This window comes from Poecilia latipinna, unplaced genomic scaffold, assembly GCF_001443285.1.
Source record: "Poecilia latipinna isolate Pla-1442-1.1 unplaced genomic scaffold, P_latipinna-1.0 Scaffold205, whole genome shotgun sequence".
In the NCBI taxonomy this organism is placed as follows: Eukaryota; Metazoa; Chordata; class Actinopteri; order Cyprinodontiformes; family Poeciliidae; genus Poecilia; species Poecilia latipinna.
This window is the reverse complement of record NW_015112821.1, coordinates 233,947-261,540: the sequence shown is the minus strand read 5'-3', so window position 1 is coordinate 261,540 and position 27,594 is coordinate 233,947. Positions and strand designations below refer to the sequence as shown.

Here is a 27,594-nt window from a genome sequence, read left to right as displayed (position 1 = left end):
CCACTCCGGGGAATGTGGACCGAACCCGGGGCCGTTGAGTCCCGACATGATCGGCCTCTTCTGAACCCAGACAGCCGCCGAATGTGGTAGGAGCACCGCCGCATTTCTCAACACTGTCACCGCCGGAGCCTGTTGGGTTTCGTAACCGCCCGTTTGTACGTGTTGAAGCGCGTAACTTTCTTCCTGAGCCCGAAAAAAAAAAAAAAAAAAAAGTTGAAATCCCATTAGCTAGCGCCGCTTCGCCTTGCAGATGTGCGCGCGCGTGTGTGTGTGTGTGGAAGACGGGGCTACGGCGACGTCAGCCTAGCGGAGACATGAATTAGCATGCTAAGTTAGCTCCGTGGGTCTGGCTGGCGCAGCGGGGCTCCACTCAGCAGGGGCCGTGGGGTTCACGTCAGGGGCATGTGTCCTCAAATTCTCCCGGTGGGAACGCCGTGCCAGTTCGAACCTCACCGCTTCCAGTCTGCGGAGAAGGAGCAAAGGGGTGTTTTGAATCCAGATGTGCCCTCTTCCAATGTTAGCTTGTCAGCTAGCTGATGGGAGCAGCGGCGTTTAAGCAGCCGAAGCTGAGCAGGTGACATACTGTGGGTATGTGGAAACAGCTGCAGCTTTCACAACACCCCTTAATGCTGTAGAGGAGAGAAAATGTGCATTTACTTTAAATAATGTAATAAAAACACAAACCGGTGTGAAAAAGAAAGTACACCCACTTTAAATGATATGATTCAACATATCAGCTGAGGTGGGCAGAGTACCCAAACATTATACTCAAATCAGAGTAGCACTACTTCTACATATTTTTACTCGGTAGCCATCCAAGAAATTATTCAAGAGTAAAAAAATAAGATCTGGTAAAAAGTCTGCTCAAGTACTGAGTAACTGATCAAATTATCAATCATTTAATATTTAAAAAGTATATCATGAGACTGGACCAAATTATAAAGTTAAGTGGAAATTTTGGTATTTTAAAGGTGAAAATGACAATAATTCATGTAAGTAACAAAAAATAAAAATCAGGCAAAAGTAAACTTTTCCAATTCAGTTTCTTTCTTTCAGTAAAAAACAGATGAAACTTTAACAAAAACTGCAGGTGTGTGTCTGCGTCTGGTGAATTTTTGGTTAAAACATGTTTGTTTTTCATTCAGTGGGTAGAAAGTCCAGAAATTTTACTCAAATAAGAGTAGAAATACTTCATGATAAAATTACTAAAGTAAAAAGTACATTAGTACTAAAAATACTGCTAAAGTAAATAATAAAAAAAAAAACTAAGGTAATTAGCTACTGCCCAACTGTGCATATCAGGATGCTCATCAATTTAACCTCAAATCACAAAAGCCCCATAACCTATGGAAGCACAATGCTGCCAAACCTAGCGAATAAATATAGCAGTGGTATGGTTTTACAATGAGAAACCCTCTAATTTTAAGCAGATCAAAAACTTGTTATAATGAGAAACTCTCTCATTCTAGTGAAGCTTAAATTAATTAATTCATTCAGTTGACCAGATGGAGAGCGAGTGAGCGACATTGTTGTCTTCCAGAGGAATTTAAAGCGTGAAACTTTGTCGTTCCACATCTCGTTTAAATGAGGGTTTCTCATCTTAAGTTCTGCTTTTTTTTAAACGAGAAGGTTGCTTGTCTTAAATGGTTTTGCATTTTGTTGTTACAAGAAGGTTCTTGAGTTCTGCATTTTAACGAGGTTTTTAATATTAACGTAAAAGTTTTGCATTTTACCAAGTTTTTGTCGTGTCATTTTAACAAGTTTTAAGGAGGTTTCTTGTCTTACCAAGTTTTGCATTTTGATTTAAGAAGGACTTACTGGGGCAAGCAGTGACCTGACGCTTTGTTTTAAATTATTTTAAATGAGCATCAGCAGTTAGAAGGGGGGAAGACATTAGCAATTAGCAACCTGATGCTGGTTCTCTTAATTTCTGGGATTATTCTGGAACATCTGGAGGTTATTGTGCAAAGTGGAATTTATCAAAAACATAAAAAAAAAACATTTACAACCCGTAGCATCAACATGATTTCTTTAGTCAGAGGCTTCTTCCAAATAGCTGTAATACAGACTGCTACAGGAGATCATTCTATCGGCATCTACAACAGCTCTTTAAAGGAAATTATATGAGTTACAATATTTAATTTTCCTGTAGGATTAATTAAAGTATCATAGAACTGAATCAGGAAACAACAACCTGGGAGAATTTTCAAATTCCAAAAGATTTTTTAAAACTGGGAAAACATTTAAGATTATTTCTGTTCTTCCCAAAGCTGCATCTCAGACTGTCTCTATTAGCATTTAGCACGCTATACTTATGCTTTCCTGAAACAATATGGCTGCATGACTTATGTTTGCATTTAAACAAACTTGAAAAAGATATGCTCAGAGAGAGAACTTGTAGCAGCTGTGAAGCACGGTAGTGGGAGGTTTATGATCTGGGCTTCTTTGAAATAATTGAAAAATGTAATTTTTTTCTAATTTGGCTAATCAAATAAAGGAACATGTGATTTTTATATTAATCTTCCAGTCATTAAACACTTAAAATCAATCATTCTCACATTTCCTGGTATATAAAGAATGCACCATTTCGTGTAGTTTGATGCACATTTCCTCATTTTAATTAAAACTCGGTTAAAGACGAGGCTTTAAATCACTTTATACTGGCTTTAAAGAAGCGGCTGGACTCATTCTTTGCACTGATTGCAGTTCTCAGGCCGATCACTGACCTTTAAAAAACCTGACCTACTAATTTTCATTTTGAGTCACCTGTTATGATGCTTTAATATTTATTTAATTTTTAATATTTAGGAACTGAAAATGTTTCTGTTCTTAAGATCTTATGATATTTTAAAATGAGTTTTTATTGTTTTTAGATTGGATAATGCTTTTATTGTCATTTTGCTGCACTTTGAGATTTACATGTAAAGTCCATTCTAAATAAAATTTATTATTATTTAAGAACAGTTGAAGAATGTTAACACTTTTTAAAATCTATTTTGAATCAACTTTACTTCTATATATTTTGTCTTTCCAAAGATCTGTTTGCTTTTTAGGCTTGTAGAGATTTGATTGTTAAAATAAATAAATTTTCATTGCTATTGGTAGAAAAAATTAAGTATTTTTTAAAGGAGGAGTGCACTGATTGCAGTTTTATGGCAAACTGATGCCTATTTATTTATTGTTTCTAAGTTTATCGATTAGTTGGGTGACTACAGACACACAGACCTAATTTTTAGACTTTTTCGGTTTCTCAGCAAGTATCGGCCGATTTCCAAAATGAAGAAAATCGGTCCGTTTTATTTGTGAACTCCCAGTTATAGCCATTATAAATCAGTATTGGTAAAGAAAAGCCAATTGGTTAATCTCTAATGTTTGCTATAAATTCATCCTAAAAATATTCAACAAGTAATTTTTATACATATTTTTAATCATATTGACAATACAGCCTGAAAACTGCACTAAAAATGCATCAGAAACGTAAAATGTAGAAACCGTGATGTGATTAAAGCTCTATTACAGCTGCAGATATATTTGCACAGCAAAGTGCTTACGTGTTGCTTCTGAAAACTGGTGTCATGTTTATTTAAGGCCGCTCTTTTCCTGTTACTGTCTTCCTCTGTGTTTTTATTTATTTATGCTGGGCCTCTGCCACTGGCCTGTTGAATGCACCCATGCTTTACTTACACAGGTTTGTCTCGAGCGTGCTTTCTCTCCTTCTGCACAGCCTTTCTGTATGTGTGTATCAATAATATCCTGCAGAACTATATTTAGCTCCTAACAGAGTTTGCAACTTGATCCAAATTGTCTCTCAGGGCTGCTGAGAGCTCTACGTTTCTTTCCTCTGGAGGTGAAACGTCTCACTTTCTAAGAGCTGCGAGCATCTTCCTGTTTTCTTTTTATTCTTGCTGCATAAAAGTGCAACTGAACAGCTACTTGTAGCCACGTTTTTAAGTACTTTTAAGGACAAATCAGACGTGAAATTATCATTTTGTGCTAAAAATGTATATATTTGTGTCTTTTAAAAGCAGCTGCTGTTGCATCCACACAGATTTGTCGAGCTGCTGACAAAGTGATTCTTATCTGGTTAGGTGATCTGAGAACTTTGGGGTGAGTTACAGGGAGTGTCGCTAAGGTGAGCTATGAAAGAATAATGCGATACTGAGAATGCCTCCATGCCCAGGCATTGAAGTTTGAGTCCATGAAATAAAAAGCAGGGCCTCAGGGCGAATTCCCCAAAACATAAAGCCGATCCGACTGTGACACCTGCATTGTGTCGCATATTTTCATACCACTGCTGTTGTGCTTATATTTTGCATGTTTTGCATACAGAGCAGCCAACGGAAACTGCTCCGCCAAAAACGTACAAAAGCTGCTGATGTCTTTATGAACAGCAGACAGATTCAGAGCCCAGGCTGGCTCCTGAACTTGATTTTGTAAGGTTGGGTGAGAATGATGCAAATTTGAGCGACGATGACTCCTGGAAACACGTCAGAGGATTAGAGCCACTGGAAAAAAAATAGTAAAACATTTTTGTTCTCAGAATTTGGACTTTACTCTTCCGCATTTAAGTCAGAATTTTGAGAAGAAATGTCAAAATTCTGACAAAAAGGCAAAATGTTGAGAAAAGTCAAAATTAAAAAGTCAGATTTTTGACAAAAATGTCAGATTTTTGAGAAAAAAGTCCTTAAAAATCTGAATTGAGAGAAAAATGTCAGAATTGAGAGACAAAAAGTCGCAATTAAGAGGGAACTAAAGTCTGATTTGAGAGGGAAAAACAATAAAAATTTTGGGGGAAAGTTAAATTAAAAGTCAGTTTTCTTAGAAAAAGTCAGGATTCTGAAATTATAATCATAATTCTGGGGGAAAAAAAAGTCAATTTTGAGATAAATTTAAAAAATGTGAATTTTGTTCAAGAACTACATTTGTTTGTGGCACTTTGAATGCTGTGCCATGCTTTCACAACCATACAGTTACCTAAAAAATAAGTAATTGTTTTTCTTTTTAATAACAATCTTTATTGTTATCACAATAGAACCACAAATTATCCGATAAAATTCCGATATCGTCCAGCCTTACTGAGAGACGATATTTCACAGTAGCATGTCCTGGATGACACCAAGAATTGCTAATCCACCTCATTTGCTTTTGCTGTTCCCGTTTATATCTCTTAGTGGTTGTAATGTTACAAAGCCAAGCAGAGAGATGTTGGAGTAGGGGATACAATCCCTGCCCATTATGGTCAATGGAAGAGATGGCTCCAACTTCCTCTGCATCCATGAACCTTTTTTAAACGGGTCATAGTTCATGTGCTATTTGCACTTTTCAGATGCTAATCAGCCACTCCCAACTGTAAAAACAATTCCTTGTTGCCACGGTTACGCATCAACACACACACACACACACACACACACACACCATTCCGAAAGTAAAAGGAGTAGAAGCTGCACAGCATCCAGAACCAGAGAGAGTAACTGTCAATCATGCAACAAGAAACGATTATAAACAATAATTAGAGCTTCATGATGCAGTTTGTTGGGGTTTCTCCAATAAAATCCTGTTTTTAAAATACACAAAAGTTTCAGGTTGTGACTTGGAAAAAAATGTTAAAGTGGTATGAATATTTTAAAACTCGCACTCCGCTCTTTTCTTTGTAATTAAAACACAAAGGTCAAATGAAGGCTTTCTTGGTGTAAGATTTTCTGCTTTGACTGTGGCAGAGGTTTCGTTCAGAGCCACGTTTTGGTCTCGGTTGTTGTTGCGTAACGCCTTGTGCAACGTCTAATGATTTACAGAGGAACAACAGTTAGATCATAGTTTGGTTTTGGCACTTTGCTCTAATTAGACAATGTTGAAATGTCAATATTTACTATGCATTCCTGTTTCTGCAGTGCAGAAAGATGAGATCTGGAAAGTATACATTTGTCAATTCAATAAATTTATTTTTTTTATTTTGCAGCTATATGTGCTGCTGCATGCGTTTTGCAGGCTGCTGCTCTCTTAAATCGACAGCGAGGTGTTTTAATCTGAGAGCTGACTGGCCTCTGCCCATCAGTCTCGTTTTCCAGCTGCTTCTGTGCCATAATGCCTGCCTTCAGTCCGTAATGAAGCTGCAGTTAGGTCGTTTTCCGTGCTCCATTTGGATGTCTTCCCAGAATGTCTTGGAGAGGATACAACCCTTAACCCCATGTGCAAAACAAACCCGGGTCTTCCCCGTTCCTGGAGCCATTCGCTGGGATCCTGAAAGCTTCTTTACACTTTATTTCCATCCAGTTATTGAAGGAGTTGGTGTGGAAATCGCCAAAGGTTTTTTTTGTCCTCCATTTGGTTCTGGCCACAACAACAAGACTCTTTGCCTCTGCTTAATTCGCCTTTTTCTGTATGTTGTTCAGTGGTTTGCTTTGGTGTCAAAGAAAGGTCAGTCTCGGGTCACGTTTCCTGCTGTCACTGCTCACTGAAGCTGTTGGCTGAGAGATTGTGTAACGTACAGGAAGTAAGAGGAACAGGAAGTGCATTAAAGCCTAATAAAGCACTTTTAAAGTGTGAAATTGGTCCATTAAGATGGTTCCAAACTGAATTTCTCCAGCTCCCCAACCGCTTTAAGTTTAGACATTTCGCTGAATGTTTTCTTCATTAGTGGAAATCAAACCAACAGACCAAATAAATAGAATAGCGATTGTCTTCATTGTCCAATGCAGGAAATTCAGGTGTAACTGCAACATGTAGGATCATACAAAATATCAAATAGTTAGAAGTACAGAAAAAATCGATTCTATAGACCCTGTTCCATGTTATTGTTTACATCTGGAAATTTTACGCATGCACACAACCCCGGAGGGCAAAAAGACGATTCTTTTGGTTGCTCATACAAAACATCTCCGTTAAGAAAATGAAACCTGGAGATGCAGGTATTAATTCAGTGCAGTGCGCCAGAGCATAGGGAAAAATGATGCAGAAAAACCGTTGATAACTCAAAACCACTCATTCTTCTTTCATCTTGCTCTCTGTGTCGGCTACGCTACGCACAGTCGTTGCCATAGTAACTGGCCACAACACCACTAATGTATACCAAAAAACACGCAAACACTTCCCACACAAAGAACAGAATATTGGGTTTTTACAGTATCATGTTTCCAGGCTTGATGGTTATTTTGGTTTATTTTTATTTTTTAATAAGTGATCGCTGTGGCAGATTAGATTAGCTAATCTAAACACCTCCTTCACTGATGATCAGTCAGTTGGTGTGTGCGTCGGCTTTTTTTTTTCTTTTTTTTTTACTGAACCGAAACACAGAATTTTACAGCATCATCTACATGTTAAAGTTGTCAAAGTCAAGCTAGCATAACTGACCTGCTACCCTCTAACTCGCTTTTTTTTTCTTTATCAAAACTTTTTCCTGAACTTATCTAGTTGTCTGCATCCCTTTTTCTTTTATATATGAAATTAAATTACTAAATTAAAATTTAGTGCATTATATTGAAAACTTGATAGTGAAAACCAATGGTAGTCATCGTAGGCTCGCTTGCTGGGATCTTGCACACGTGACGTCTTGCTGCAATGGGTTTATAGAGAATTACAGTTCCTTGTCCTGGGAATTCTGAATTGATTTAAAATGCTCAAAATCACTTATAAAATATGTTTAAGTTGTGCCTCTTTTGTCTCTTGACATTTGCTTCCCAGCAGACTCAGAGTTTTGGGTTATGAACCATCTTGCAATGCTTTCTCACAGTTGTACAGAAACATTTGCTCTTCCTGACGCTCATTGACATATTTGTGTATTTACATTGTGTGTCTTCACCTTTTCCCCATTTCCTCTGTGGTTTCTCTGTCTAGGGTTGTCACGACACCAACATGTCAAACTTGATATCATTTTCGATACTGGAGCTGTCTTTCTTGAAAGCATATGGTTCTTTCTAACAAGGATCCGAAAAATATATCCACTCACTTTAAAGTATGACAATGTTTTCATTGTCTTGAACAGGTCCAAACTGTTAAGCATTGAACTGTTCAACATCCAGATTTCTGATTTCATGTACAAAGCATATAATGGTAAAACCAGCCAATCAAATGTGCTGGAACTCAGCTTTGGTTGGTAGGTAACGCCCCGAGCTTTGCTGGGGTTGCTAGGTAACGATGCAGTGCCTGCTGATTTGTGACGTTATATTCCGGAGATTAAAATTTTTAGACGCCAAAAGACACAGTTATTAGGCCTGTCGCAATAAATCAACTAAAAGACGATCAATCATTTCCATTTTTATCACTTATCGTTTTTCACTTATTTTTCTCTCTCTTTCTCTTTTTGTACCAAACCGGTTACCAAAAGTGTTTAGGTTGGTGCTTTGGGCTTAACTAGTCCTTTTTTTGATGGAAAATTTCGTTTGGAGATCTCATGATTCCTTGTATTTGTTGTTTCTTTTGCTTTGTTTAATTATGTTGGATATTTAAGATGTCTTCCAGTTCTAGTGCTAAAATGTTCTTTAGAATTTAAAATTTATTGATCTTTGGGAATGAGTTTTTGTGTTATTATGCCATTATATTAAATGTAAATGGTCTCAAAACAACAATATAATCAACAATATTATTGTGACAGGCCTGGAAATTGTCAAAAACCAGATAGGTGAGATTTTTTAAAGCGGTTTTTGAAAGTAATAGAAAACCAAATGGAAGTACAAAATGTGAAATTTGCAAAATATTTCCTTTTAAATATATTAGGTCCAAAATCCAATTCTCTGTTAGACCTCAAAGGAAATCGGGAAGGACTTACCATTTCATTTCTAGTTCAGCGTTCAGGTTTAGCTTTATGATTAAAACTGCATGGGTCATTCTGATGAATGATGTTTAGCTATTTACATGTTTTGCTTTCTGTTTTTAGAAATGTTTTGTAAAGTTCCTTAAAAACTGTTCAGACAGAAGAAAGGGGGCGTTGAAAAGTTTTTTTTACTGTAAATGTTTATTTTTTTATTCCGTAACGGGTTAGCTCAGTCCTTCACTGGGGATTTATTTAGTTATCAGTCACATGTTGTGTTAGCCGTGGCCTTTTCCCAACAGACACACCACATTCAGCCCACTTTCCTCGTCCTCCTGCTGGCGCCACGCAGAAATGCAGTTTGCTGACGATCTGATGTCACAAGCGTCTCCGCTTTGCGTCCGTGTAACCGTATGAGCCCCTGCGTCACGTTATTCATTATTAATTCGTCAGTGCTGTTAAACATTGGGCCTCTGTGTTTTCCTGTGTTGTTGATCCACGCTGCAGCAGAAGCTGCCTTGGCGTCGGGTTTTGTTCTCTCTGGTGGCCCTAACTTTCCAGGACTCTCTGCGTCTATTAATAACCGCTCTGCGTGACCCACTGGGACTAAACGGGAGTGCTTACCCCCCCATAGATAAACAGCAAATATGTTTGGTTTAATCCCATTTCTGCCAGAAAACAGCTGTAATGTCTTAATAAACTTCTGATATTTTATGTCGTTGTCTAGTGGCGTCCAAACTTTTTGTTAAGTCAAAAGTGCAACAATTTGGTTTCAATCAAAAATGAAAAAAAGTTGGTGACATTTTTTGCCCCACTCAACAATAAACATTTATTATTTTAGGGTCTTGTTGTGTAAAAGAAATCTTTTTCCAAATTTTTAGCAATAAATGTGACTCATATCCACTTAGCTTCTTTTGTGTTGTTACCATATTGTCGGCTCCTGTTGCTGAATAACTTTACAATTGATTGGTCCTGTGTGACGTCAATGTTCTTCTTCTGCGCATCTGGGTTGCTTTTGGATCGTAGATCATTCACACAGAAGTCTGATTGCGGTTGAATATTATTCTTGGTATGAATGACCTGGGGGAAAAAAATCTAATTCTAGGAAAAATCACTATTGAACATCAAAATCTGCTGTGTGAATGTAGCCTTAAATAAAAACAAGATTAAATATGGCAAACTGAAAACAGTTTGCCATATTTATCAAAGTTTGATAAATCAAGTAAATTCAGCTTTCAGGTGCAGTCATGTCTGCTTTTGAGAACTATTGGTGAACATTTCTGGTTCCGTTTACTGTGGTTTTTAAAAAATTAAGCAACAAATGTAAATATTAAACCATGCATTTAAATTCAATTTGTTGACTCAATAATCACACTGCTGACGTTAGCATCCACACTTTAATGGTCGCCATTAACAGTTAACAGCATGCGCTCCCGCGCTCCTCACACAGCAGAATGAAAAAATTACAGCTCTAGCCCCGCCTCCCACTACCTTACATCTCACATATGCTACTTACAACTTAACACAATTTGTCAATAAAAAGTTCTGCTTGGGTTGCTAGGCAACAGTCTGGGCTTGGCTGTGGTTGCTAGGCAGCAGTCTGGGCTTGGCTGTGGTTGCTAGGTAACGGCACAGTGCCTGCTGATTCATTCCGGAGATTTTTGAATCTCACTTTGTAGCCTCCAAAAAAACATTCAGTTCCTTTGGCAATAAGCAATAAATCAGTTAATCACATGATTAATGAAAACGACACCATTAATTTCCATTTTAATGATTTATCTTTTTTTCTTCTTCTTCAGTTTGGTGCTTTGGTCTCAACTAGACCTTTTTTTGAAGGACAACTTCATAATTCATTTTATTTGTTTTTACTTTATGTTCTTTTATTTGTTTTGGATGTTTAGAATCTCTTCCAGTTCCAATGTTAAATGTTCATTAAAACATTTTGCACTTTGAGAATCTGTTCTTGCATTATCATGACATTATATTACTTGAAAATTGTCTCAAAACAACAATATTGTTGTTTATTGTAATAACTTCTGGGACAGTTTATCATCAAGAAAAGTTTGTTGTTGTGAGAGGCCTTATTACGATGCAGCCATCACTGTGTTTCATGGTAGAAACTGCCTGCCGTATTTAACAAATTAGTTGATACGGCAAGCAGTTAGTTGAAATTTTATCTAAGGTTTATTGACGGTTTAGGAAAAGTCTAAATACATATCTATGTCACACATGACTGATTTTTATCTCAAAAAACCTCACAGCTGTATTTTCCTTCTGCATCAAAATTAAGCCCCTTTTTTCAGTACATGGATTAAAGAAATAAGGATTTTTCTAAATCCACATTTAAGGAATATAATGTGTACTTCCAAGACAATATACCTGTCCAACTTTATTTTTACATCAACATATTGGGTAATAATTTTAATAATTGATCAAACATCCTGCTTAGCAGTGAATTGCCGTTTGCTTTTATTACAAAATTTCTGAATGTTGGCTTCTTTTTGTGTCCTCACTCATTTTAACACATGATGATCATGTGATTTGAAAATTTTTAAACTCATTGAATTATTTCCACTTATTTGGTTAGATCAATCTGGACAAGATCCCATTTTTAAATCAAATTTGCTCCGGAAGGACTTGGACGAATGTCAGGGAAGCATTTTCCGTCGCTGCGTTGTGAGACTTCACCTTCTGGAGAAGAAGTTTATTCCCAGACGATGCCTCCGATCAGAAGCAAGTTTGGTGGCACGTTTAATAAAAGACGGATTAAAAAGACAATAAAGCGGAGAAAAATATAATTTTGTCGGAGCAGACGGCAATTACATTTTCATTTTGTTTACCAGCTTCCTGGTTCACAGACGAAATAGTTGATTGTATGAAAATGCATGAGTCAGTCTTTTATAATAGCTGTTGTATCTCAGTTCCAAAATATGCTGATTAATTCCCAAAGAGAGATTTATTAAATGAGATGTTTGAGCTTTATAAAATCAGAGCTTCCTTTTTATTCCAAACATATGGATCTAAGATTATTCTGCATGTTTCTGCACCAAAGAACAGCTGTTTTGACATCAAAACTGCTTCCGTTTCCTCACGTTTTACCCGTATAACATTATTTTTTTGATTTTTTCTCCTTTTGTTTCTGCAACATTTAGAAACTTTTAGTGGCCTCAGAAATTGAGCACAATAATAAGAGTTGTGACTAGTGTGGGGTCCATTTACCCCAATCATGCAGGTAGAGTTACAGCATAAAATAGGGATGTAGCAATAAATTGGGCCTGATTTTTTATTTTATTTTGGGTGATTACCAGTTTGCAGATACTCAGTCATGCTCCACCATGGCAGACGGCTGTAATAGTCACCGCTCTATTGCCAACTTGGCAACTTTTTTGTTATATATAAATAGCAATTTTTTATCCCTAGTACAGAACATATTAGAATGGCCTACTCAAAGTCCAGACATAGAAGTGGCAAGATGTTATGGCACTAGAGCTAAATAAACAATTTAATTATTTTTTTAAATAATAAACATGTTGTTTAAAATGCATCAGCATTTCCTTAGTGAAATTTTCAACATCAATATTTTGGATTAATTGATTAATAACTGGACTGCAAAAAGTGCCCAATAGGAGATTTTTACTTTTATTTTATTTTATCTTTTTTGTTTGTTTCTTTACAGAATTTGAACAAAGTGAAGCTAAAACTGACACTTTAGGAGTTCTGTGAATAACATACTTGCACTTTTTTCTTAAATGTAAAAAGTTTTGAAAATTTTTGTACAGTTTTGATTTGATTACACCAGTGTGGTGTTCTTCCATCAAATGGCCTGTTTTTAAGTCTATATACCTAAAAACAGTTAACCATTAACTAGGTCAACTCCAGTTAATGGTTAACTGGAGTTAACTACATTAGTTTATGATAATTTCAGTAATCGATTAATTAATCAGTTTCAACTGATTAATTGTGTTGGGCTTAATTTAAACATTTCAATGAGATAAAAATTAAACGGTATTGTTTTAAATGTTAAATGCAAAATGTGTATATTTTGTGTACAGTTTTGGCTTAATTACTGTTTTGAGTGGACTTTTTTCAGCATATGCCCTCTTATTTTGAATCAGTGTGCTCCAGTTAATGATTAATTGACTACTACTGGATATTATTTTAATAATCGATTAAACCAATTAATTGTCTCAGTTTTAATTTTAATGTGTCACTAATTTATTAGAACTTATGACCCAGGAAACGATTCATTATTATTAATTATCATCTCAATCGAAGAATCATGAGTAATGGATTATTGAAATAACTATTATTATTGATTATTGAATCAGTATTTCAATAGTCTGAAATAATATATATTTTTAAATATTATTGAAATAATATTTGTTATTACTAAAAGTGATTAATCAGATTAATCATCTTAGCCTTAATGTTCACAGGTGATTTTCATTTTTTCTGATTTCGATATTTTGAGGAGGAGAAAAAACCCTTTCAGAAATCAAGATGGTGCACAACCAGTCTAAACAAGACAAAGAAGTGACTCAGAGTGGATCAATGCTTTAGCATGTGGTGCCATGTGTGAGAAATAAACAGCTTAACGCTTGAGGTGAAAACCTTCTGGCCCGCGTGTATTACTTAGGTGGAAATAAAAGCAGACCGTTAAAAAATTACATCTTTCTAGTCGTCTCCTTGCAAAAGTTCCTGTCGGATATCAAAGCGGTTTCCCAGTTCAGAGATCCGTTTTTAACATTTACAAAACGCTTGCAGTAAAAAATGCGGGTTTCTCTCTTGCGAACAGAAGCAAAGGTTAATAGTTTGTTCAAATCAGTCGTTCACAACAACCTACTAGAGAAAATGGATCCCAGTGTGAAAGGCAGTAAAGAAACTGCTGATCAAGTCAACAAAACATGAAAGATTCAACTGTTTCTGTGTTTCAGAACCAGTAAAGAGCATAAATCATTGAATTAAACACGGACCCAGTTGGAACTGCAGCAGACCTCCCAGTTCAGCTGGATTATCTGAAACAGAAAACCATTTGATCAGGCTTGGTTCATATCAGAATTATTAATAATAGTTTATCATGCGCTATGCGTGGTAAATGCACATGTCCTGATTTGTTTCATATTAATTGTTGTGTCTGCAGACAACTCCCACTGGTTTCAGCCACAAAGACGATAATTATCTCTAGTCTTAGTTTGGAAAATTTTCTTTAAGTTGCGTTTGCCTTTATGCCTTTAATGTTAAAAATGATACTCGTATTGGTGTATTTATGATCAGTTTTCCCATGCAAAGATTTCAAAAGTAGCGCTTAGATTAAACTTTTAAATAATAAGTAACTTTTCCTGAGGAATGGACAATAAATCAATAATATATATCACAATAGACACGTTATCAACATCAAGACATGACACATCTGGTAGAATATGCAGTGAACTGCTTGTCACTGTGAGCCAACTGAGATTTGTGGCACTCTTTGGTTACCTAGCAACAACCAGCTCTCACTCTCTGGTTACCTGGCAACAACATGTCGAGTAACTGGCGCAGCAACAGCTAAAAGTTTTGCTACTGTGTCTCATAACTGCTTATAAATAAAAAAATCAGTGTGTAGTGAAAACTGTGGATGAAACAGGAAATGTCATGTCAGTTTGGCAGTATTTAAAATATTTAAAACAAAAAACTAATCAATAATTATTGATATTGATGTTTTTCAGTCATTTTGTCCTGCTCTACTTCTCCTAATCCCACCATGTGGTCACTTGTGTTCTGCCTTTTAGATTAAAGATTAGTTTTAATTACTACTTTATGCTTTTTAGAATAATTGTGATGTAGATATCAAAGCCTTGTTTTGTATTTATTCTTTGTATTATATTTTTATGTATTTGGCCAAATTTGTGTAGTTAAGTACTGTTGACCTTGTAGGTATAACCTTTGTTTAGCAAGACAAATTGCTCATTTTCCAGGGACAATAGATGAAAAATAACCGTTTGGCTATTTTTCGCCAATTGTGGCTTTGACACCTCAATTAGAGAAAAAGCGATAATTATTGCACTTTTATAAAAATGTTGATTAATGTGCATTAATCAACCCTACCAAATAAATCAGTACTTTTGAGGTTTTATCAATTTCATCAATATCAGATTAAATCGCGGTTTGTGTAGCCAACAACTGGATAGAAATATTTTCTTTTTTTGCGATATTTAAAAACTTTCATAATTGTTAGTGACGGAGTTTATTTAGCGTTTTCTTGAATTTATCAGTTAAAGTTTTTCTGTGGAGCCTTTAGCGTCAATCAGATTTCCTTCCTGATTCTCCAAACTGAGATTGTTCCCATTGCTTCCTATAGCAAGTAAGCTACTGACAAGCTACAGATATTCCACAGAACCCCGCTACCTAAAATCTTTCTATTTAAGACATTGGACAGACGACATTTTAAAACGCATCATTATGAAGTAAAAGTTATTGCTCCAAGTTGTTCCAAAAACATAAGACACGTTACGCATGTTATAATTACAAAATACGTAACATTTCTTCGCTGGGCGGCTGTAATTTACTGTAATACTTTAATATAAGGAAATGAGAAGAGAGACGCTTTTCCACTCAAGTCGTCTTCATATATTTTCTGTTTAAGTAGCTGCTCACACAGATTTGTTTGTTGTGCGGAAGCCTGAATGAAAAGCAGGGTTTTAGCTGGATATCCTGTAATTGCAGACGGTACACAGCAGACGATTGCACTAACAGAGAAGTACTGTTCTGAAATAATTGTAGTTGCTTTACCCATATTGCCGGTTGGAGGAGCAGAAATCACAGATTGAGCAGAAAGAAACCAGCGGCCACTGAAACACTGACTCTTCTTTGGGTATTTTACTTCTTTCTCCCTGTTTGGTTTGTGATAGTTGTGCATTATAAAAGCAGATTTTTGTTTAGTTTTGCTAATGTATATTCATAAAATTTAGTTGCAGGATGCTAAGCATACTTTTGTCCTGACAGTAACTGAGTTATGAGAGTGCAGATTACTCAGTCTTACTTAGAAAATTCACCACAGATAAATGTTGAGGTCCCAGAGCAGCTCTGCTTTTCTTTAGTTCATGTGCCAAATTTAATGGAGGATCTGGATTTAACTTTGTTAGCCTGACAGCACTGTGTAATGTATCCTTGTACTATATTGTTTTTCTTTGGCATTTGCATGTGAAGAGCATCGGTACAATAGACTCAGTAACGGTAAACAGACTTTAAACACAAACGTTTTCTTGATTTCCTCTGATTTAAGGTGAGCAGGACGCAAAGTTAATAGTCTGTCACTTAACAGGTACGTTTTAAATCATATCAGCACTGCGGCTTTAATTACATTTATATTTTTTACATTATGTGTATAAAACCTTGTAAAATTAGGTATTAAAGTTAAAATCAAACATTTTTTTTGTCACTGACACTTTTTTCACTTTTTAGGTTATTTAGGATTAGAAATGTTCAATGAAGTAAAGGGGAAAAGGGCCAACTTTCACCAAAGAATGCAGAGAAACAGTGAGAAGGAAAGAAATTAGTTACAGCCTAAATGACCATAAAAGATTCCCTCAACTGGGACATTAAGTTGAATTTTACAGCCATCATATTAATGTAGAAAAACTGAAGATCAGCCAGATTGAATGGATTTGTTGAATATTGCTGTAGAAATGTCAGCAGTTATAAGTCACTTGCTCATTTCTTAAATTCCTCAGAATTTAATGAATGCAGATGAAACCAATTAAGTTTGATTTAATTTTAGATTTTCATCTATAAAAGATTGCAGACGGGAAGCAGAAATTCATTCTTGTTTGCCTCCGGTTTCGGCAGTAAGACAAACTGAAGTGAGAAAAAATAAAACAGTTTGACGTCACTACCCTTATAAAACAATAATTTAAAACAAACAATTTAATTTCTAGTTATTGAAGACAGTATACGAGTCTACAGTGACTGTTTGCACTGCAAAAACACAAAATCTTACAAAGTATTTTTGGTCTAGTTTCTAGTGCTAATATCTTTTTCAATCAAAAATATGGAACCAATACTTTTTTTAATCAATACTGAAGAATTACTGACTTAAAACAAGCTTTTATATCTTTCTGAAAAGTTAGTTATGAGAGACAAATAAAACAAATTATTACATCTCTGTAAACAAAATTGTTCTTAAAAAAAGAGCTAATAGAGACCAAAAACACCAGACTGAAAAATGTTATTCAGTTTTTAGTAGAAAGAGAAAAATGATAAATCATGCAAATGGAAATTATTGATCTTGTTTTAATTATCAATTGTTTTAATTTATCAATAAGGTTTGCATTAACCAGTTATCTGAAAAATCCAGTAGCCTAAAGTCTTTCACATTTCAAACTAAAATTCACAAGAAAATGTGTTAATTTATCATTTTAATGTAAACCTGAGACATCTAAACTTAGCAAAAATAAATGGTAGAAATAAATCAGTAACCTGGTTCTCCTTTAGTATTGAAATGCTGAGATAAAATAACCAAAAAAAACTTTTAATCTTTATTATATTTCTGTTTTGGTTTTGGGTTTTTTTGTGAGGGGAAAGATGCATTTTGTTGGACGATAAATTGCCCTAGAAGTTATTGCGATAAACGATAACATTGTTTTGAGACGATTTTCAAGTAATGTAATAATCCTGGATGATATTCTTAAAGATCAATAAAGCTTGTATTTTAATGAACATTTAACACTGGAACTGGAAGACATTTTAAATATCCAAAATAATTAAACAGAAACAACAAATAAAATTAATTATTAAGTCTCGGTAAACAAAATTGTACTTCCATAAACTAACTAGTTGAGACCGAAGCACCAAACTGGAGACTTTTATCACCGAGTCTTTAAAGTCTTTCACATCTCAAACTAAAATTCATCCTAATACTTTATTTTTATTTTTATACATTTGCGTCGCCTTGATTCCCTTATCGCGTCTGCTTCGGCAGAGCCGGCCGTGACCTCGGTCCACCGCCGCTGCTCGTCTGGCGTTCATCTCCTCACAAGCATCCACTCGAAGGTCAGCGTCTTGATTAGTCTGCTGCCTCCTCCTGTTGTTGCACAAAGCCAGTGACTCGCACTTTGTCAACAGTCTGATCGTCCGAGTTAATGAGTGACGAAGCTTTTGGCCAACCGAGCGACCGGCCGGCGCTGAAGCTCCGCGCCGAATCCGCCCGGTGTTGGTTAATGACTAATTGCTGTGTTTACCAACGCCCAAAGCCGGTGGAAATGTTGGTTTATGTCTCTCTTCATTGGATTGGCTATTGTTTGCCAGAAACGGGTGTGGGAGGGTCTTGTTGAGACCTGTTGATGGTTTTTATCTTTTATTTTTTCTCCCTGTGACACACAGATGAAATTATATGGGAGGAAAAAAGTGTGTAGAATCAGTTTTCTGTGTGTGAACTATGTTTATACAAGGTTAAAATCAGAAATGCAGATTGAATTTTGCTCTCCAAGTTTTTCACTTTGCTGAGAAATCTGCAACAGGGACACTGCAAAAACATGAAATTTTACCAAATATTTCAGTAAAATTTCTAGTGCAGATATCTTATTACACATTAAATAAGAGAAAACTAACTTAAAAACAACTTTACAGCAAGTTTGTTTTAAGTTAATTCCTTATTATTGATGAAAAACAGGGAGATTTTTAAAGTATAACATGAAAAATTGTCTTATCACTGAAAAAAAATCTGCCGTTGAAACTTGTGCTTTTTAAAGAAATTATTAACTTAAAACAAACTTTTTTATCTTAACATTTAGAAGTTTGTTTTAAGATAGAAACTAGACCAAAAAAAAACAAAACACTTGGTTAGATTGTGTTTTTGCAGTGTGAATTATTTATTTAGAACAACCTATATCTTGCTCAAATGTACTTGTAAGCAGAGGTAGGTTGCAGCTAGTTACATTTACTTGAGTTTATTTATTTACTTTTACAATGCTTTTGCATTTCTGGCTACTTTTTACTTGAGTAGAAATATATTTTAGTAGTGCTACTTTTTCTTGAGTATAATTTTTGGTTTATTTCAAGTGTACAGTGAGATTTGCAGTAGAACGGGAGTAAAGATGCCTGTTAGTAGTTTGTGTTTTTGCAGTGCAGTCCTTATCATCTGGCCTCTCTATGCAGGCAGAATAGATTAAAAGCAAACGCAGACGCGCTGATGATGTCTGAGTGAGTCAGAGTCTCAATCAGGCTCTCAGTTTGGGGAAACCGAGGGAGAGGTTGAGCGCTTGCTGGAGTTTTTGTGGTTTGCAGAGTGTCTGGCAGGGGGGTGGGACCTTCAACACTGCTGAGCTACTTCTGAGTTTCAGATCCCTCCCCCTCCTCCTCCGAGCAGCACTCACTTTTGGCTCAGTTTCTCTTAAAGGGCCAGTCGCCCTGCGGCGCGGCGTCTCCTCGGCCTTGCCGTCTCATTATCTCTCTTGTCTCCGCACATAAAGCTTGATGTTGACCTCCGGGCTGAGGACGCAGACAGATAGCAGCGGCTCTAAAGGTTGCTATCTGCCTCATCTGATGACTTTCCTCTCCTGTTGTCCTCCAGGTGTGTGTGTGGTCAGTGAGGCGCCCTGCAGAGCAACATGGCAGCATGTCAGTTGAGCGTCTAGGCGACTTTAGGTGAGTGAGAAAACTTCAACTCTCCTCCTCCTTCTTTCCCAAGGTTGAATTGCCTGATTTCTTCCTTTATTCTCTTTAGGATGCAAACAATCGATTAATGGTTTATTAGATTAAAATTAGTTCCGGTCGATTAACTAATTACGTCCGCTTGAGACCGACTTTCAGTGTTGTAGTTTGGCCGCCATCCAGCAGAGGGCGCCGCTGGTCATCCTTAAGCGGAGCCGTTGAAACAGAATCAAATATGGCGCCGGGAACTTTCCGCAACGGGGATGATGAATTGTCCAAACAGAGTCCGGTTTGGGATGGAAAATGCACTCGACCAACTCTTTAAGTTATCAGCTTTAATAGCGCTTCATTCAGCCGAGCTGCACGACGGAGTAACGGCAACTTTATCACCTAAAAGTTTCTGATGTGCTACGAAGGTGAGGTTGACCGAAAAGCGGCAATATAAACAATTAAGATAAAAAGCCCTTTGTTATGGGAAGAGGTTTTGCCCTCTTGATACAAGGTAAAAACTCTTTTTGACAAAAATGGCAGCTTATTAATTAGTCCAACAGTAAGATCATTCAACTTTAGACTAATTCATTAATCGATAACCAGCATCCCAACATCTTTTAAATCGAGGTTATTTGTATAGCATGTATAGTTTAAAGCGCTTTAAAGCCTAAAACGTCATAAAGCCATCAGTTATGGAAGGAGCACAGAACATTACATTTTGTGTTTATGTTCTAGTGTGGCCTGTGAGCGATGTGAGCTCCACTAGGGGCGCTGCAGCTCTCCTCACCAAAACGTCCACCTCTATTCGGCCGTTCAGATGCACACCGACAACAAAGCGGCCAACCATGGCAAGCAAGTCAGCAGCGACGGCCGCTCCCAGATCCCAGGCGTGAACCACCAGCAGCAGCAGCAGCAGCAGGGAGGCGTACCCGGCATCCATGGAGCCAAATCCGGACAGGTTTCCCTCGGCAACCCGGGCCAGAAGGCGGTGGCGGCGGGGCAATCGGTGAGCGGAGGGATGCTGAAAACCAAATCGAAGCGGGAGCGGAGCGTGTCCATCGACTCTGGCGAATCCAGGAGCGGCGCTCCGGCTCCTGCGCTGGAACCAGATGCCAAAGGAGGTGAGCTGTCTCACAGGGGAGAAACAAACAAAAACTTGGAGTTTTATTGATTTACCAAATTTTTAGTTTTTGAAGATTTTCATTTTTGGAAAAACCACTCCTTGGGTTTCCATAGTTCAGTGTGACATCAACGCCCCCGTGGCAGCCATCTTGTTTGACAGCTTTTGTTTATTTGGACTTTGAATAAGCAATTTCCCATTGGATGTCAATAAAGTATATCCTATTCTATATATTCTATTTGTGGCATCAACTAGCTCACTCACTCTTTGGTTACCTAGCAACTCACTCACTCTTTGGTTACCTAGCAGCTCACTCACTCTTTGGTTACCTAGTAACTCACTCATTCTTTGGTTACCTAGCAACAACCTGCTGATCAACTGGCGCAGCAGCAGTTTAAGGTTTCGCCACCATGCCTCATAACTGCTTGAAAATAAACGACAAAAGCTGGGATAAAACAGGAAAGGTCACATTACCAGTTTATTATTTCAGGTATTTAAAACAAAAAAACTAACCAATAATTATTGATGTGATATGAAACTCTTATATTGTGATATGTTTGTTTCATTCAAGTTATCTAGCTCTAAAGTAAAGTTGTAATATTAGAACTTGAAAAAATAAATTTAAATGAGGAATTTTGAGCATCTTGTGAAGTTATCCAGAATATAAATACTTAATCTTTTACCACATTAGTATGAAATTATTATGAGTAGCAGGACCTTAAACGATTGAGCAATGACTGAATCTATTTCAAAGAAGTAACCAGATGAAATGAGAGAGATCCTGATTAAAGCATTTTCTCAATTTTAAGATGCTTTTTGCATTTTTATTCTGCCATTGTTGTGATTTTGATCTCATAATTAAATGCTGCCGTACAACTAGCAGAAGGAATAATTGAAATAAAAGCCACTTTCTGAAAATATCTTCCATCATTTGTAGAGAATTGATTTAATATCGGATCTGGTGTGAAAAAATCAGATTTATGTTTTTTGCCATATCGCCCTGCCCTGTTCAGGTCTAAATTTACACTTCCTTTAACTTCCTATCAGCAACATCTTTACCCGAAATACCAGATTACGTGCATTCGCCTCCTCCACAGCAGGAAGTGAACGTAAGGACCGAGAGGACGGATGAATTTGTTTTCTCTCTCGCTGAAATGCCCTGACCTTTCGCCGAAGCGTCAGAATTTCCCCTTCTTAACTCTTTATGGTGTGTTTCACATCCAAGACATTCAACTGGTTTCTGTTTGCTTGTAGGAAAATAAAATAAGTGTCTGATTTGCATTTGTTGTTGTATTCAGGCTTGTGTTTTGAGAGTTTTGGCTGCAGATCACATTAGTGTGTTTTAGTGAAGCTCCTCTTTGCTTCTTGTGCAACACACACTCGCGCTTTCATCGCTACAGAGGACATCTGTTCGCATCGGTTTCCTCGACGCCTGCGCTAATCATTGCCTTTATAATAACATCATGCTAATTTGTGGTGACTTGCTTTCTTTGTCTCCAAATAGAAGAGGGGAGTGAGTCCTCTCAAACTGTGACTGTAAAAACTGATTTGAGTGCTGTATGCAAATTGTGATATGCACATTCTGAGAAAACAAAAAACCCACTCGAAGAGGTGTGGCCTCGGTGCTCAAAGGATGATAAATGAAAATAAAAGCTCCCAATGACACGTACACACAGCTACAGCTATTCTCCTAAGATTTACCTTAAACCGGTCGAGCTTCTGGCCTAAAGCTTCTCTGTCTGCTGCTTGCAAAAACACAAAAGGTCATAATGTTTGTCTGACGGTGTAAAAATCCTCCTGCTGCTGTCGTCTGTTCTGCATTGTATAAACAACTTCCTCCTTTACTGTACTTTTGCACGCTGTGGTTGCTCAGACTCGCCCCGCTCGTGTTTGGAAAGCTAGCCGCACTCGGTAACACTGTACTCAAGTCTGTGAACTTCTTCAAATGTTGTCACAAACGTCAACGCTTCTCAAGTGGATTTCATGTGGTAGACCAACACAAAGTGGAGAGAAAAAGATGGAAGTTTTAAAAATCAAGGTCTGAAAAGTGTGGTGGGCTCATGTATTCAACCCAATCCTCCTACACAAAAATTGACTAAATTTAATCTCTGTATAAATGCAGCTGTTCTATGAAACAGACAATATAAGATTAAACCACAACTGAAAACCAACCAAACAGGGGCAGATGAGACCCATGGTGACACAGACAGATTATTGGAACAACTAATTTAGTAATCGATTAATCGCTATACAGACCCAAAAAAGGCCATTTGCTGAAACGACAAAATCAAACCAAAACTGCATTATAGCAGGGATGAAACGATTAACCATGATTATTAAAGTAATCGTCAACTAATGTTATCAAATAATTGCTAACTGGAGTGTACAGACTCGAAAAGGACGATTTGCTGAAAGAACAAAACATTCAGAGCTCTAATGAAGTCAAAACTGCAGGGCTGAAAGTTAATCATGATTATTAATCGTCAACTAATTTTATCGATTAATTAACTGGAGTTTACAAATTCAAAAAAGACCATTTGCTGAAAGAACAATAAGCCAAAACTACGTACATTACAGCATGGCTGAAACGATTAATCGTGATTAATTGATTATTAAAGTAATGGTTAACTTGTTCAATAATTGATTAATTGCTAACTGGAGTAAACCCTACAGTGCATTAAGCAGGAAGGGATGAGTTCTCCCCATGTTTATGTTGGAAGTATATTTTTAGCTGCATCTGCATTATTTGCTACAAATGATCAAGTATCCAACAAAGAAATGCAGTATTCGCATTTTAGGAGGACTGAAGCGATTAATCGTGATTAATCGATTATTGGGACAATTGTCAACTAATTAAGTAATTGATTAATTGTTAACTGCAGTATAAAAACCAAAAATAAAACGACTATTTGATGAAAGAACAACACATTAAGAGTAGTAATTAAGCCAAAACTGTACAAAAACATATACATTTTGCATTTAAGATGAAAACCCTTCTTTGTCTCTAAATGTGTTCTACCCTGAATTCCTCATTTTTAACTTTTAAAAAGGCCATTTTTAAAAAAAATCTCATACTAAGCATGTCTTGCTGTCTGTTAATCTATAAAATAATCAGTTATTTTTTTTCTAGTTGCTGATGCATATTTTGCTCAAAAAATCATTAAGAAATGTAAAAAAAAATCATTTTAGACAATAAAATTTGTATTTTCTTCAAAAAACTATTATTTGCATTTTTAATTATTTTTCTAATATTGTATAATGCGGCTTACATGGTTAAATGTAAAGTGGAGACTGTGGCAACATTTATTAATGCAATTAATCGATTAATCATCTGAATAATTGTTAGTTGCAGCCCTGTATTTTAGGCAATAGAATGTTTTCTTCTCCAAAACAATGAATCAAATTATGCTTATTTGCATTTTTTTATGTATTTCTAATATTACCTAAAACAATTCTGATTGGTTAAAAGACAAATCGGCAGAATGTGCCCATTTTTCATCCGATTAATTGATCATATTGATTATTTGAATAATCGTTAGCTGTAGCTACAATGGTGACTGGTGGCCTAAATGTAACTCTTTGGGCTTCATTGAAGTTCTTGATGGTTCCGTAGGCCGGGTGAGGTTCACCGTCCAGCTGGTCAATGACCCCAAACACGCAGCCACAGCTACAGTGTGACGGTATAGATAAGAGTTACACAATATAATAAATCGCAATACTCATTAAAAGCTCAATGTGTGAGAAATCTCAGCCAGAAAGGAAGCGTAGGTGAAATTTATGGTTGGTTGTACGCTGGAAAAGAGAAGTATATGGAAGATGTAGGTTAATCAAAGGATATTTAGTAATGTCACAATTTCCTGAGATTCTGTGTTAGTGGCTTAGTCAAAGTCAAAACCTAGATCCAGCAGATAATCAGTGCTGGATCTAGGTCCTCAAACTGAGAAGTTTGATGAATCTTTCTGGTCAGTCTGACTGAGCTTCAGCTGTTTTGCAGAGAGAAATGTGCAAAGTTGGTAGAGAAATACTCCGAGGTTTGAAGCTGTGACTGCAGAGAAATCTATGCACTGATAAATTTAACATAAATTTATTTAAGTTTGAGTGATTCACTAATACCTGGATGCAAAAACAATCTTGTCTCCCTCTGGAAATGACTGAAAATCCACCACTGCTCCCTTTTTCTCTGCTGGGTAACAATAATCATCCTACTGCTGCTAAATTAACAACTTTTCAGACTAAGAAATCTGTATCGACAGGTCAGGCTTTTTACAAATTGGTGATTGGCCAGAAAACTGCCACCGGTACACCATTGTTTCTGTGAAGTCCTGACTGAGGGGCCTGAATATGCACACCACACTTTTCAGATTTTGAACTGTTGGTGGTTTTTCTTCCATTTCATTCACCAGTACGGATCACTTTGTGCTCGTCTGACTCAGATTCCCAAATAAAGTGAACATTTGTTTTACTTTAGCAAATGTTTCAGATTACCATTTGCATTGGTCTTATTATTTAGCATTAAAAATTAGTTTTTAGTAATTCTTAGACATTACATTTAGTAATTTAGACATTGTTTTGAATGAAGCAAGTTCTTTGTGAATTTTTAAAAATATTCTTGAGGATTTTCTTAGTTTTCTTGGTATTTTCTGCTGTTTTTTAGTCACATTTTCTAGCAATCAAATGTCAAGTGTTAGAAATGGTTTTATTTTCTTATTGAAAATAAAGCAAGAATAGTTTTTACTGCCTTTTGTTCATGAAATGCATCAAAGCTGAAACCTCCCACTTTTTTTCAGTCAGTAAACGCATCAGCACACACCATGCTCTTTGTTTTAACTCTAATAAACGTTGGAGACATACTGTGATGCAGGCATGGACATTTTTATGGTCCATGTTTCTTCTAGAAAATTATATTTTGATATTAAATTTGGTATCAGAAGATTTTAGTTAATTTTTGACGTTTTTGTACCAGTCGGATCAGACTGGCTTGGCTGACATTATGTGTTTATTTCCATCTTGTTTGTGTTTTAGGAGCCTGAGGGGATTGGTCATTTGATTTTTGTTTGGTCATGTGACAGATTTAGTGATGCAGCAACTGAAGTCAAAAGGATGAAGAATGATGTATGTGATACTGGGAAACATCTGTTATTGGCCAAAACGGCCATACTAATATCGGCTATCGGTATCGACCCTAATTGTCAAATTGGTTCATTTTTGGTTTCTGCCATTAACTTTTGAGTTAAAGCTAAATTTACTCAGAAGTTTTCATGTTTTGGAAAGAAAAATCTCACTCAATCTGAATTGGAGTACTAAAATAAATCAGATTAAAGAATCTCTGGTCTTTCTAGCCTGACGCTTCAGTTAAGATTAAAGAAAATAAATGAAAACTCAAGTGAAATCATAAGAAAAAACTTTCTGAAAGTCTAAAAAACTATCAGTAAGCTCTCTTTAAACATTTTGCACTGTCCTGCATGCGATGTAAATGTCTAATGTGCATTTCAATGCGCTCCAGGCAGCTTGTATTTCCCTGCTGCGCCACCGTTCGGTCAGGCAGCCCAAACAAAGTCGGGGGAAATCCCCAGCTTTAGAAATGACACATTATACTTCCACCATGTGGCCTCCGTCAGTTTGATGTCTGGAATAACTCTCCTCCAAGGTGTTTCTGCTCTGTCTGCAAGACAACTCGACTCACTCTGCTGCAGTTCGTTTCAGCCTTTTATTCTTAATAAAAACGGGAAGGAAATTAGAGGAACAGTCGGAGAAGAAATGTGGTCGAAAACAATTTAACAACCGATAATTATTTCCATCTTGTTGCCGTTTGTTTCTGGAGGAGTGAAGCCGGCTGGTTGGGTGGCATTTGTTTGGTCATGTGACTTTGATGGAGCAAAGGATTGTGGGCAGTTTAACCGAAGCAGTCAGTGGTTGGTCCTTTTTCTGTTCCGAAATGGCAGAAAAATATAAAATAGTTTTATTCTTTTTGTGTAAAATTTACTGTGCAACGTTTTTGCTGGGTTTGCGGCAGTTGGGCTTTTTAAATGTCGTTGATCAGCCAGAAAACTGCTATCAGTTCACCACTACTGTCTTTTTTAATAATGGCTGTTATTAAACTGCAGAGGAATAGGTTGGTGTAATATTGACACAAACAAGATATACAGCTCTGGGAAAAATTCACATCATTTAAAATGATCAGTTTCTCTGATTTAACTGTTTGAGCAAAATGAACTTTGTTCTTTTATTCTATGAACTACCGACATGTCCCTGAAATTTCAAACAAAAATGTAGGATTTATTTGCAAAAAAATAAGAAATGGTCAAAATAAAAAGATGCAGCGCTTTCAGACCTCAAATAATGCAAAGAAAACAAGTTCATATTCATTTAGAAACAACAGTACTGATGTTTTAACTCAGAAATCAGTATTTGGTGGAAGAACCAGGAGGTTTTCAACGGGTTCACTGCAGTGGGCTCATTTTTCCAGAACCAGCCTTCTTCATCAGCTTGTTGAGCCTTTTTAAGACCCGGACTCGGATGCTGCTGCTCCACAGTTAATGGCAGATTTGCAGAACATCTGAATAACATCGGCTTCCTCATGAAGCACATCCTGCTTTTTTATCTTTTTATTTTTCCTCTTCTCCAGTCCAGGCTGTTGTTTAGGCGAACTTCACTGTATCACACTGGACGTCCATAATGCAACATAATGGACGTCGTTCCTGTTTTAGTGACTTTTAAAAACGACTGTTTTGTGTGGAAAAATCTGTTTTGGAATTAGTGGTCTGCTTTGAAAAGCAATAGAAAGCCTTATGGTGATTTATAATTAAAAGTTTGAAGATTTTTAATGTTCTCTCTCTAAAATGAGCGGTTGCAGTTTTCTGGCCGTTTTTCTTCCTCCTCCTTTTCCAGTGGGTTTAATCCTTTTCTGTAAAACTAAAATCTGATTTTAATTTATTAAATTTGTCTAAATAAAGCAGGTGTTTTGGAAGAAAGCAACCCAAATCCTGTTCTTACAACTAGGGCTGTCGCAATAAATCAATTGATTGCATGATAACTTAAAAGAAACTCAATAATTTTCATTTGCTTTGTTTTTCTCTTTTCTCTTTCAAAAACTGAATGATAAAAGTTTTCA

At 36.5% G+C, this 27,594-nt stretch overlaps 1 protein-coding gene across 2 annotated transcripts in view; it reads left to right on the top strand.

The window, feature by feature from the left end:
- bcl9l (bcl9 like) overlaps positions 1 to 27,594 on the top strand; it is a 36,107-nt gene continuing 8,513 nt past the window's right edge. Inside the window, exons 1-3 of one of the 2 annotated variants that reach the window (XM_015031395.1) lie at positions 1 to 86; positions 19,293 to 19,366; positions 20,099 to 20,484. In XM_015031395.1, the coding sequence (XP_014886881.1) occupies positions 20,181 to 20,484 (304 nt within the window). In that variant the 5' untranslated portion in view covers positions 1 to 86; positions 19,293 to 19,366; positions 20,099 to 20,180. Of the gene's footprint in view, positions 87 to 19,292; positions 19,367 to 19,661; positions 19,789 to 20,098; positions 20,485 to 27,594 lie in introns of those variants that run through there. The other variant, XM_015031396.1, reaches the window with a different exon arrangement.